General features: G+C 54.4%; 1 protein-coding gene across 23 annotated transcripts in view; it reads right to left on the reverse strand.

Annotated features, from left to right (window-relative positions):
- Nucleotides 1-13,467, reverse strand: part of PRKAG2 (protein kinase AMP-activated non-catalytic subunit gamma 2) — a 280,128-nt gene that overhangs the window by 201,485 nt on the left and 65,176 nt on the right. For all 23 annotated transcript variants that reach the window (XM_070264151.1, XM_023638732.2, XM_070264170.1 and 20 more), the window contains one exon: nt 4,792-4,863. In XM_070264151.1, coding sequence (XP_070120252.1) covers nt 4,792-4,863 — 72 coding nt within the window. The remainder of the gene's footprint in view (nt 1-4,791; nt 4,864-13,467) is intronic.

The following is a 13,467-nucleotide window of genomic DNA, read 5'->3' on the forward strand; positions in this document are numbered from 1 at the left end:
GAAGAGAGCTGAGCAAATGCTGACGTTCGGTTCTGTGGCGGGAACGAGGACGGAGGGAAGGTTAGGGTCCCCACGAGGTCAGGGAGAATGGCAGGCAAGACAGCTGCCTTGAGAATGAAGCAGATGGAGAAAGTTTCCAGGGGGTGAAGCTGAATCAAAGACGCCCCTGAAAGCTGATGGCCTGTGGACAGGCCGGTTGGCAGAGGCGGCCCAGAGCCGGGAAAGAGGCAATGGAGCAGGGAAGCCCAAACAGAGAGCCCATCACTCAGGTCACAGGGAACGCTGAGCCAAATGCCACCAGAAAGGGCCTTGGGGCCAGTTGGAACCTTATTTGATGGGCAAGGGGGGAGCCCTAAGAGTCTCCTGACTGGGATTCCTTTCTGTACTCAGAATCACAGGCCAACCGAGTCAGGCACTCAGCCGTCAAGCCTGAGGAGGGAGCCCCAGAAAGCAGAACTTCCCCGAAAATGGCCCAACAACGGTGGCTGTGGCTGGCTCAGCCTTCGCCACGGGGAACCGCGCCAGCTAATCTTGCTCCCAGACAATGAGAAAATGAGCCGGCGGGTGGAGGACGCCCTCTCCCTCCCCCAGTCTGGGCGGGTGGGTGACACAGATGACGGGCACCAATCAGAGCTGCCAGGGACAGGGCCTCACTCATGCCTTAATGCCTTTTAGCAAGCCGCAATAACACAATACTTTGATCAATGTAATTGGATGATTCCCTGGGTTTGGATGAACAAAAGGGGTCCGGAGGCCCCCAAGCATGTGCCCGGCTCTGCGGGAGCTAACGGGGAGCGGATACTCCAGCTGTCTGCTCCCAGCAGAGCTCCGCAGACAGGGCCATTTGTCACGCTGCTGCTAGAGGACAGCTCAGGTGAGGGCCAGGCTGGTGGTGCTCGGATCTTAGCTGTGTCTTAAGGATGCAGAAAAGAGAAGAAGAAGGTTGCAGGTATGTGACAATGAGTGAAGAGTCCAGTAGGGCCAGCTTCAGAAGTGACTGACAGAACTGGACATTGGGCCTCTCCTCGGAGCTTGAGGGATGTGGACATGGACGAAGGTCACAGATGAAGGGCACCAGGAAGAGGAGCCCGAGTAAGAAGAAATCTCGAGATGAGGGTCGTTGGGTCAGGGAGCCCTTCCCTTGGAGCCCGACCCCCGCTGGGGAGGTGGGGGGAGCGCTGGGATGCGGAGCCGAGGGAGTCTCATTCAGGGGCCCAGTGAGCTGATGGCAGGGCAGCTCCAGCCTGAGGCCGTGTGTGGTCCAGACAGAAAGGACTGGTATTCTCGGGAGAGGAGCCAGGAGGAACACGGAGAGCAGAGTTCTTCTACAGAGCCAGCCTGGACAGAAAAGCCCACGTCATGTCTAAAGCCCAGCCAAGTGCAACATCCCAGGGTTCAGGTACATGGATGCACGTGCACCTCTTCACGGTGCCCTAAAGTGGCTGTGCTGTCCTGAGGTCACACCTGCATTCCCAGACCTCCCTTGAGCACGTGCCCTGTGCCAGGCCCCATCCTATGTCTGCCACAGAAACAAGCTCACTGAATGCTTCTATGGAGAGGTGAGCACTGGCTTCACCCCAGGTTTGCCAGTGGGGAGAGGGTTCAGAGAGAATGTCTTATTCCGGGTTACATGGAAGGTAAATCATCGGGAAAGACGAACAGAGATGATGAGCTCCCAGTCCCAGGATCACGGGATGCAGACAGGAAAACCCCTGGTCATTTATGGGGGGTGGGGTGCCCGGGCACTCCGTAGACTGCCCCAGCTGCCAGGCCATGCTGGCTGACCCGGGGATTGCAATGGTTTTGAACGATCCCGAAGATATTGACTGGCACTGACCTTGCTCCAGATGTTGGCCTGGGGGCCACACACCAGAGCTGTGCAGTCAAAGTGACCAGAAGCTCCTGCACGAAGACGTGTTACGTGACAAAGAGCTGCCAGCTCTGGGAGAGGGACATCAGACAGCGGGGTGAGGTGGAGACCTGGGAAACCCTGGATCAAATGATGTTCGGGACTGCTGGGTTGGTGTCCTCAAGTAAAGAAAACCTATCATGGGAAGTTCAGATGTAGCCCATGCACTTAACGCTGTGTGGGCACCTAGAATGCCAAGTGTCCAATTCATACTTAGCTTGGCAGCCAGCCAAGATTTTCAGTCACCACTACCCAAGAACACAGAGTTCCCTAAGGAGACGGAGATCTTGGTCACAGGGTGCAAAGATGCAGAGACACGCCAGGACAGGCAGGAAACACTGATGTGGTACCTGTCCAGCTGAGGATGCTTCCCTGCATGGCCTGTCCCACTGGCCACAGTTCCAAGTGTCCAGACGCAGGGCAACATACTGGGCTAAGCATCAAGCCACCAGGACTCGGACCCGGCTCAAGTATGAAGCCATGATGTGACCACGGGAAAGTCTTTTCACCATTGTGAAGTCCAGTTTCTTCATTTTAAAAATAAATGTATGTGCTGCATGAGACCCCAGGACCTTTACACAAGTCTAGGAAGGAAGTCTCAGTAATGATGGAGATTAACGTTTCCCATCAACCTGGTGGGATGGGAGATGTGGAGTTAGATTTAAGTTAGTTTACACCAAAGTAAGAAATGTGATCACATCTTTAACATCCAACTTCACAGTTGCAAGTTCACACCGATCCACGCTTGTGGAAGTGGAAGTGATCCAGACGCCCTCACATGGGGTATGTCATAAATCCACCAAGGCTCCTGGGGGCAGAGTGTCACGCCCTGCACTGCCTCTGTTCTGCCGTTCCCAGCTGTCCCTCCTCGGGTCCAGCAGCAGCTCCTGCAGCGCCCCCTCCTATTTCCTGTTCTCACTGCCTCTCTCTCGCCTCCCATCATCACGTCCTCAGAAAGGGCTAGACGTCGGGACAACCTAAACCACGCTCTCCTTCGTGGGCGTGCTTACATTTTGAGTGGAATTTGGCAGGTGAGGAGGGAAGCCCTTCCAAGGCAGTTTGGGAATTATTCTCGGTGGACAGTCGCCTGACTGCTATCAAAAGGCCGGCTATGTCGCTATAATTCAAGATCGCATCTAACGGAAAGTAGAACTGCCGAGGTTCCAGGTCAGGAGGAGGTAACTAACGCCTGCGCTCTGCGGGAGGGCAGGGGCGGGAGTGGGGAGGCCAAGGAAAGGTCACGGGCAACGAGGTCCCAAGCACCCCCCGCCTCCACTGTTCACCACGCAAACAGCCTCCATCGAGGCCCTGTCTCCAGAGGCCACAAGATGAGGGACCACTGCCCTCCCAGGTAACCAGGCGCTCTGGCCCTCTGTCTCCTGCAGTCTGTGCCACACGCTGGGCTGTCAGCCTGTCCAGAACATTCGCTGCCATCTGCGGAGTCTGGTCTCCTCTCCCAGCCAGACCAACAGGCGGGCGAGTCCACGTTCCCAACAGCATCATTACGATGTCCTGCAACGTCCTGAGGACACGCTGGGGGCGCAGGAACCCTCGCGGTCCTTTTCTCCCCAGAAAGGACTCGACTCATTTGTGAGGAAGACTTCACTCTGGAATCCCCTGGGGGCCACCATCGGGGGCTGGAGGGAGGTGGCCAGGTGAAGCCCCAGCCCTCGTCAGGTATGTTTACTGCATTTGCAATTCCTCTTAGGTGTTCGCTTAAAGAAAGGCCTGCACAGAGTCCACCACTTGGGGATCCCTGAGCCTGTCAGGAGGGTGACCCAGCCCTGCGCCCACCGGCTCCCTCAAGTCCCCCTGGACATGGGGCCTGAAGACATTTGCAGGCTGGGCCACAGGAACTGCTCATCAGGCTGCCTGTTCAGGGCAGGGAGCTGAGGCCAACCGAGCCCCACAGGCCTGAGCCAACTTGTTGATTCAGTTGTGTACAATTCAAAATGCTTCGTGACTAGACCAGCTTTTTCCAGCTTTGGAACTCCTGCCCCCACCCTAGCTCGCAGCTCCAGGCCCCAGACTTCAGCGTGGCTCTGCATCTCTGCTCCGGGTCACTGCTCCCCGGCACCCCTATAGCTAGGCCCCTTCCTGAAGCCACCTCCCACCAGGGCCATGGGTAACAGGGGACTTGCCACCAAGCTCTCTGCCCCACCCTCCCTCTCGACAGCAGGCTGCCCTGACCTCCCCTTCCTCGCCATGGCCACCCCAGCCCTCACGGGATGCGCACTCCTTCTCGGCTGCCTGACCCTACACAGCCACCAGCCTTGGTGAGACACCGCTTCCTAAGGAGGACAGACTGCCTGGGAGAGGGCAGGATGTGGGCTAAAGACAGGAAAGGAAAAGTGAGAAGGAGGATGAAAGGGAACGAGGGGCTCAGGAAGGGGCGAGGGTGGGGGCAGAACGAGGTGAAGCAGAGGAGAGGCGTGGCGGGAGAAGGAGGCCCCGTGTGCCACAGGACAAGCTGAAAGCCACCAATGGCCTCCAAGCCTCGATGTTACTGACGCTTTCAGCCTCCACTCTGTGCTAATTAGCGCCTCGGGCACTTGACTCATTGTTGATTTTCCGTTACCCCTGCCCACTTTGCGGAGTCAGGCGGGCCACAGTGGGGCCCAGAGGGAGAAGAGAAAGGAGTGAAGCCCAGGAGGCTGTCAAATTGGACAGCTGGGCAGGTGTGAGGGACATGGCCACAGGAGGTGAGCCATCCCACGTGGGCTCAGCAACAGCCAGGCGCGAGGATGGATGTGCAGGTGGGGGTGCGGGTGGACGTGCAGGTGGGAGCACAGGTGGATGTGTGTCTGGGGTCTTGCTGAGGGTGTCCTGCCCCCTTGGCACCTCGGGTGAGCCATGAGAAGCTGGGAGAAAGGTGGCCTTACCTTACGAGAAGAGTGCTTTTCTGAACTCTCCAGGTCTCCATCCAGGAGCGGCATGGCAAAGGAACTCAGGTCCTAGGAAGGAAGAGAGCATGTGGTCAATGACAGTGGCCCTCAGGTGCCCATCTGGCCTCGTCCAGGGGCTGCACATGGCTCCACCTGTGTTATCATCACCCCCTTCCTGAGTCCTCCTTATAAACACCAACCACTAGGGGGGACATAGATGACAGGGTAGAAGGATGGGGTGGAGACGCGCTAGCCCCCCTCAGAGATCCTGACCACCCCCTACATTCCCTTCCAGAATGTGAAACCACTCCCTCCTGTCACCCAGGAAAGCAGCAAGGGAGAGGAGCCCGTGACTAAGGGCAGGGAGGGAAAAAGCCCAGGGGAAAGCCGGAGCGGAGGGGGAGCCCCATCTCGGTGCTTTCGGGAGTGGCCAGTGGGCAGGACTTCATCTCATGACAAACGGGGGACCTTGCGGAAGTGGTCCAAGGATGTGCGCCTTCCTGAGAAAGATGACAGGGGCCGCATGGGGGGGGGGGGGGGTGCTGGTGGCTGTGGCAAAACAGTCAGTAAAGACAGATGACACAGCGGCCGAGGGGAATGTCTGGGGGCGGGGTAGCTGGCCACAGACTCGTCACGTCTAAAATGGAGGCATCATTTTACCCCCAGCCCTGCTCCCCCTTTCTCCTGTATCTGCCTAAACCCCTCCACAGCCCAGGCAGAAACCCCACCTGGGCAGTCCTCAACCCGGAGCACAGGAGAACCGACATCCTCAACCTTTTTTTTTTTTTTTCTTTTTCCCTTTTTTATCGTGGTAAAATACACATAACATAAAATTTACCGTCTTAACTATTTTAAGTGCACAGTTCAGTAGTGTCACGCACATTCACATGGTTGTGCAACCAACCTCCAGATCTCTTTTCATCTTCCCAAACAGAAACTCTGTCCCCATTCAACTATGCCCCACTCCCCCACCCCCAGCCCCGGCACCTCCATTCTACTTTCTGTCTATGAATCTGTCGACTCTAGGGACCTCATATGAGTGCAATCACACGGTATTTGTCCTTTGGTGACTGACTTATTTCACTTAGCATAATGTCCTCAAGCTTCATCCATGTTGTAGCGTGGGTCAGAACCTCCTTCCTCTTCAAGGCTGAATAATGTTCCAGTGTATGGATAGCCCACATTGTCTTTATCCATTCATCCATCAGGAGACAACTGGGTGGCTTCCACTGTTTGAATATTGTGACTAATGCTGCTATAAACATAGTGTTATGAGTTGAATTGTGTCCCCCTCAAAATTCATAAGTTGAAGTTCTAAGACCCCCGTACCGCAGAATGTGACTGCATTTGGTAAAAAGGTCTTTGAAGAGGTAATTAAGGTAAAATGAGGTCCCATGGTGGGCCAGCCCCATGGCGTAGTGGTTAAGTTCAGCATGTTCTGCTTTGGCAGCCCGGGTTTGGATCTCAGGTGCGGACCTACACCACTTGTCAGCCTTGCTGTGATGGCAACACACATATAAACTGGAGGAAGACTGGCAGAGATGTTAGCTCAGGGCTAATCTTCCTCAAACAAAAAGGAGGAAGATTGGCAATAGGTGTTAGCTTAGGGCTAATCTTCCTCAGCAAAAAAAGAAAAGAAAAGAGAAGAGGTCATATGGGTGAGGCCCTAATCCAATAAGGCTGGTGTCCTTATAACAAGAGAAGATTAGGACACAGACACGGAAGGAAGACAATATGAAGGCACAGAGAGAAGAGACCATCTACGAAGTCTCTGAAGAAACCAACCCTGCCAACACCTTGATCCTGGACTTCCAGCCTCCAGAACTGTGAGAAAATAAATTCCCGTGGTTTAAGGTCCCTAGTCTGTGGTCCTTTGTTACGGCCCCAGCAAAGTAACACAAGCATACCAACATCTCTGAGACTATTCTCCAACTGCTCCAAGCCCTTCCCTCCCTCTGGGCTTTGCAGCTCTTCCTGCCCTCCACCCCCAGCCCCCCAACCCCGGTTCACAGGGGGAACTCCTATTGTCATGAAAAGCCCAATTCAAATATTCTCTCTGGCCCGGACCACCCTCAGGCGGAATTAATTCTTCTCTGATCTGTGTTCCCACAGTACCTTCATTACAGACTTACACACTCTATCGGGATCATTTATCAGTCTATTGCTCTAAGTAGACTTTGAATCCATCCAGGGCAAGGGGAAAGCTATTCATCTTGCTGTTCTGTGCCTGCATCTGCCCGGGGTGCAGCAGGTGTGCAAAAGGGCTTGGATCAGCTCCTGGACAAAGCACCCCTTCCCCCAGCAGCAAGCGTGGGGGGATGCGGCGACTGTGCCGATGGACTGGCAGACGGCAGGCCCCCCCTGCTGCAGGTCACTGAGGAGTGAGGAGGAACTGGGTGTGGGCGCTGATCTCCCAGTTTAATGAGAACATTCCTCTCTGGTTTCAAATAATCATCACCCTCTAACATTTGCTCAGCACGGCGGTCTCCACGCACGAAGGTCTTTTCACAAACACTCATTTGTTCCTCATGGAACCATCACGCTCCAGCAACCGAGGCCCACATGGTGAATGACTCAGGCCCAGACTGCCCCGAAGAGCCGAGAGTGGGAAGCGGGCTGGCTCCTGTCACAGGCCGCCTGCCGCCCCCCGGCCGCCAGGACGGAGCTGCAGCAGGTCCCGTGCAGCTGTTTCCCACCAGAGAGAGCTCAGGAAGGTAGCAAACCTACCGAACCCTGCCAGGCCCGGGGCTCGGCACTGGCGCGTGCTCAGTCAAGCATCCCTACAGGGAAGTTCCTTGGCCAGAGCAGTGGCCTTGCTGGAAGGCTCCTCCAGCCCACATTCCACAGTCCATGATTCTAATCTCACCTCTCGGCTCCCAGAGCTTACCAAGAAATAGCGCGCACCTTGGAGGCCAGGGGTGGGCAAGCTAACTGCAGCTGTGGCCACGAGACTCAGCTGGCAGAGCCACTGGGACCCGCCTCTGAGCCCAGCTGATGTTCCAGAAGGCCCAGGCTCCCGGAACTCACCCTGTTATGCAATTTCTAAATTTTAAACTCCCACCAGAGCTTCATGCGTTCCTCACCACCTTGTCCACTCCTCGCCCCATCCCTGGACTTCCTCATTCCGCCACCAGCCAGTCAGGCCCTTCCTGGGTGCTCGGCGGGCGTTTCACTGGGAATATTGAAGCGCCAAGAAAAGTTTCAGACCTGGTTTCTGCCCAGAGATAGCTTCATGGTCTGGGGTTGCCATCAGCTGCACACACTCTGTGTTGCACCTTGACCACACACTCTGGAGATGAGTAGCAGGGTCTTTGGGGAAAGGGAATTTTCAGGATTTGGGCTGATAAAGTCACCTGCCAAGAAAGCATCAGGACAAAAGAGAAAAGCCCCAGGTTTGAGAAAATTCCCGAGATGTGAGCTGACCTAAAAAGTAGTTCCTTTAGTCCCCGTCCCTATTCTTATTCAGAAATTCAGGCAAAAGCCAAAAGTCTACCACAAAAAAGTAAAGTATCAGCAACAGCACTGTCATTAATCTGCCATTGGTATGTCCTTCTTAAATCTTCCAAACGTTGCCTCATTTGGTCCTTAGAGCAGCCCATACAAGCAGGAAAGGCAAGTGGTATCATCCCAGGCTATAGATGAAGATACTGAGGGTCAGAGAGGTTAAGCCACTTGCCCAAGGCCAGACAACCAGACACTAGCAAGCAGGGCCTATAACCAAGGTCCACCCACTCCCAGCTCAGCCTCTTTCTATTAAATTCCACCACCTCCTTGGGGTGGCTCAGCGCCAGCAACAAAAACCAACTTGGTGTCAGAGGCTGTGAAAATATAGAGCTCTTCCACACAAAACGAGTATCGTTGGCACAGTGAGACCTCAGGGGAAGAGGAAGAATGGATGAGGATTTGTACAGCTCAATGATTCATTCCCAAGGCAGCTTACCATACTAACTTTCTCTTTAAGGTCTACCTTTTTTTTTTTTTTTGAGGAAGATTAGCCCTGTGCTAACATCCACCGCCAATCCTCCTCTTTTTGCTGAGGAAGATTGGCCCTGAGTGAACATCTGTGCCCATCTTCCTCTATTTTATATGTGGAACACCTGCCACAGCATGGATTAACAAGCAGTGTATAGGTCCACACCTGGGATCCAAATTGGCAAACCCTTGGCCTCAGAAGTGGATCATGTGAACTCAAACACTACACTACTGGGCCGGCCTCTTGCTCTTTTTTTTTCGTTTGAGGGTTGCCGCCAGGGCATGGCCACTGACAGATGAGTGGTGTAGGTCCGAGTGCTTGGGAACCAAACCTGGGCTGCCAAAGCAGAGTACACCGAACTTAATCCTAAGGTTTACTTCTTAACTGAAAGGCATTCACGCTGATGCTGCAAAGAACAGAAAAGTATCAAGTATCCAGTACCAAATGCAATCACTGCACCTTCTGGCATGTCTACGCTCTGTATAGTTCGGGGTCTTATTTACAGCTCCCCTAGGCCCCACCCCCACCACTTATCCCAACATTTCTCCATAAGAGAATGAACTTTATACTGTCTACAGCCAACTGACTTGTGAGTTCTTGAAGGACGGGGGCTATTTTACTCTTGCTTTACCCTCGACGGGAGGTGCTAAGTGAGCGTGTATGGATGAGCTAGAGTTCTGCCCTTTCTGCATCTCTGATGCTTTGTCTCACAGAACTCCTTTGTTGACGCAGCTGGGACACCCCAGAAAGAGGGCTGAGGAAAGTCACATACGGGACAAACAGAACGGCTGCCAGCGTTAGGGCCCCGGCTGCACCTGAGGGCCAACGAGGGGTCTTAAATGTCAGGGTCACGACAGAACATTCCTGTGAAGTTAACAGGGGTTTGATTCCTACCGAGGAAGGAACACATCTAGGATGGTTTTCATTCTCTGCTCTCGCTGAGCAGACCCGAGGACACACAGCGCCAGCCACACCTGGAGCTACTCTGGGCTGCGGAACAGCTGCCCGAGTGTCCTGTCTAGGCACACACTGTCCAGCATCCCCTGCAGGCAGGAACACGGCCGTTCACAAGACAGAGCTGGGAGGCCGAGCTCCAGCCCGGCTCCATGGGTTACCATCTGGGGGATCCCGGGCTCGTCTGAACGCAGGTTCCCGTCTGTCAGATGAGAGGGTTTGACTCGATAATTTGGAAGATGCCGTTTAGCCCACACATTCTGTTTTCACCTGTGGAACTCGACAGCAGGTGGACCAGGAGCATTTTGACAGAGGACTGCTGTTGAGAATAAACTGCATCTTCTCATCTTCTGTGATTAGTCACAAAAGTAATTTTCTCCTTTTCTCAAACTACCAGATAATCCCCACTGCTCTCGAAGCTCAGGGCTTTGGGCAGGGTCTCCGTGAGCAGGGGCCACAGCAGCGGGCGAGGGCGGCCCGTTTCCTCAGGGACCCCTCACCGGTGAGGCGGGGACGCCGGCGCATCTGGCTGCCTTAACGCGCGTCTCCACCCGCTTCTTAAGGGCTAGCCTCTGGCTCCTCAATCTCTAAGGTCTCTCAAGCTTCAGCACCTGGGTCGTCAGGACAACTGCAGGTACGTCCCCGCAGAGGCAGGCACCGGGCGATTCTGGAAAAGCCAGGTCCTCAGAACCACAGGTACCGGGTCACTCAGGTCCCCACCCGCCTCCTCTCCGCCCTGTCACGAACTCAGGTGAACTGCTCGCACGATTCACCTCGTCTGCACCTCGTGGCTGGAAGGTCGCCTCCTGAGGTGTGGGCCTTGCGAGCCCCTCAGGTGGGGGCACAAATGAGGTGTCCCCCGACTGCCTGGCGTGACTCAATCTCTCAAAACCGCCAAACGGATGGTTCTTGGTACCAGGGGGCAGGGGGGACCAGAGCCCAGTCAAACGGAGCCTCTGATGACCATCCACGTTCTATAACCGCCTCCAACAAACAAGAGCTAACCTGGACCACTGGAGCTGGGCACCGGGGGAGGGACGCGGCCACGTCACAGAAAGCCTAAGCTTAACTCTCGGAGAAGCTCCGGACGTCTCATGAATTCCGCAGAAACCATGATGGCATCATGGTTTCTGACTGCCATCTGAGAGACTTCTTGACGTAAAAAAGAAAAGAAAACCATTGTTTTTCCCTCCTGCGGCCACCTTCCCCGCCTCCTGTCCACCTGGTGGTCCCACTGATTCCCACAGGTGGCTCAGATGGCCCACGGCCAAGGGTGCCTGATGACCGTCTCTCACGCTTCACGTAGGCCTGGAATCAGGTTGAGAAGGTTCTGCAGAGACTCTCACCATTAGAGAGCGGTCCCCATCCGTCTCCCAAGCAGAAAGAGGGGAGGAGGAGTAACCGGTGGATGCAGCTCTGAAGAGGGATTACGAGGTGTGGGCTCCCCCTCGAGACTCTGCTCTCGTCTTGCTAAAAGGCAGCTGGGCCCTGCCCGCCTTAGGCAGCCTCTGCTTGACCAGAGCTACAGGGAAGCTTGGAAGGTGCCCGCGGTCTCCTGGCTTTGCAGTGGAGAATGTGGTGCAGAGCGAAGGGGCCTCGGCCCTGGCCTCCAGGGACCTGCACTCTGGGGGGCCTGAGGGCCCCTGATCCAATTCCCAGGGCCCTCTCTCAAGCCCATCCTAGCTCAGGCCCCCCAAGTGACCTCTCAAAGGCAAATGTCCCGGGGCAGGCCCGGTGGTGCAGCAGTTAAGTGTGCACGTTCTGCTTCTCGGCGGCCCGGGGTTTACCAGTTTGGATCCCGGGTATGGACATGGCACCACTTGGCAAGCCATGCTGTGGCAGGCGTCCCATGCATAAAGTAGAGGAAGATGGGCATGGACGTTAGCTCATGGCCAGTCTTCCTCAGCAAAAAGAGGAGGATTGGCAGCAGTTAGCTCAGGGCTAATGTTCCTTAAAAAAAAGAAGGCAGATGTCCCCAGGCCAGGTTGAGTCCAGCCTCTGTTAACCCCTCAGGGTTAGGAACTTTAATCAACCCAGCTTCTCGTCTTCTTCCAGCCCGAGTTCCCCCCAGAAGGGAGTGGGAGGGCCAGGGTGGTGGAGGCTACAGGGGGTCTGGGTCAGCTGACGGTCAGTGAGGAGGGCGGCAAGTGCCTAGGGAGGGCCCAGGAGACACAGGGAGGAGCCAAGCCCACGGTCTACTGCAGCCCTCTCCGCACAGACCACCAACAGGCGTCTTCCAGCTCCCTTCAACAGGCACAGCCTTGTTGCGTGTCGCTGCCTCAATCCAGAACAATCCAAATCTCCACAGGCGGGACTTTAGACCCAAGCCAGGTGGCGGAAGGAGGGAGATGTTACAGAAGAGGGAGCTTCTGCCTCCAGACCTCAGCATCAACTCCTGCCTGAGTTTCTACTTGCTGGCCTGCCCATGGATGTAGGACTTGCTAGCCCCACAAATGCATGAGCCAATTCCTTAAAACAAATCCCTTAATACGTATATATTATATAATAATGTATTTATATGCTAATTATACATTATGTATACTTAACATATTAGCAACGTAATAATATACATTAAGGATATATAACATATATGGATATTAATTTAAAAATTTTTTCCCTTTATTTATTTATTTTTTGAGGAGATTAGCCCTGAGCTATCATCTGCTGCCAATCCTCCTGTTTTCGCTGAGGAAGATTGGCCCTGAGCTAACATCTGTGCCCATCTTCCTCCATTTTATATGTAGGATGGCTACCACAGCATGGCTCTGTAAGCAGTGCATAGGTCCGCGCCTGGGATCTGAACCAGCGAACCCCTGGTTGCTGAAGCAGAGAGTGTGAACTTAACTGGTGCGCCACCAGGCCAGCCCTGTATACTAATATTACATATTAATATTCATATATGTATATTACAGATTCATATAGGATCTCTCTCTCTCTCGCCTCTTGGTTCAGTTTCTTAGGAGAACCCCAACTGACATGGAGTCCTGGACCTCCTCCCCCTGCGCTGACCTTGGACGAGAGTCTAGGGGCAGGAAGATGGCAGTTTACGGGCTCTCAGCTGCCCCGGGAAGGTGAGTGGGGCCCACTCGGTTGGCAGGGGCCTCTGCACAGACAGCAGAGCCTCGACTTTGCCAAGGGCCACGCAAAATCCCCAAAGGAAATGACTGGATGAGAGGATACAGATGGATGTGAAAGGTCGTCCATATGGGCTTGCTCAGTGAAAAACAGGAACCAGCCTCAACAGGCCCATTTTCACTGTCATGGAAGAACGTTTCCAGTACATAAAGGAGAACAGCAGGCTTAGAAAAGTCCCACAGTCACAGTATGGCCACATTTCTTGGAGCCTCGCTTGTGAACGGGGGCAGTCACTCTTACGTCACTTGTTGGTAAGTGTCACATGAGTTTCTGCCCGGCATCCGTGTGATAACTAAGGCCTTTCTCCCTCTGACCACCCGCAGTCAGTTGACAGCAAGGACCACGTCCTATTCACCTGAGTGACTCACTCCTCCTCAGCACCAGGCACTCGGCCGGACTCAAATGAAAGTTTGTCTTTCCCAAACAAAATGAATACTGGCAAAGGTGCTAATGTGCTCATTCACAGTAAAGTATAAATGACAGAGGGCAGCTCAGAGGGCAGTAAACACAAGGACCTTATGACAAGGGCATGACGTCCTAGTGGGACATCTTGGGTCACTTAGGCCTTCTGAAGGCAAGGACAGACTGAGTGAGCCATCTGTGAGAGGACA

The sequence above is a fragment of the Equus caballus genome, chromosome 4 (genome assembly GCF_041296265.1).
Source record: "Equus caballus isolate H_3958 breed thoroughbred chromosome 4, TB-T2T, whole genome shotgun sequence".
NCBI lineage: Eukaryota > Metazoa > Chordata > Mammalia > Perissodactyla > Equidae > Equus > Equus caballus.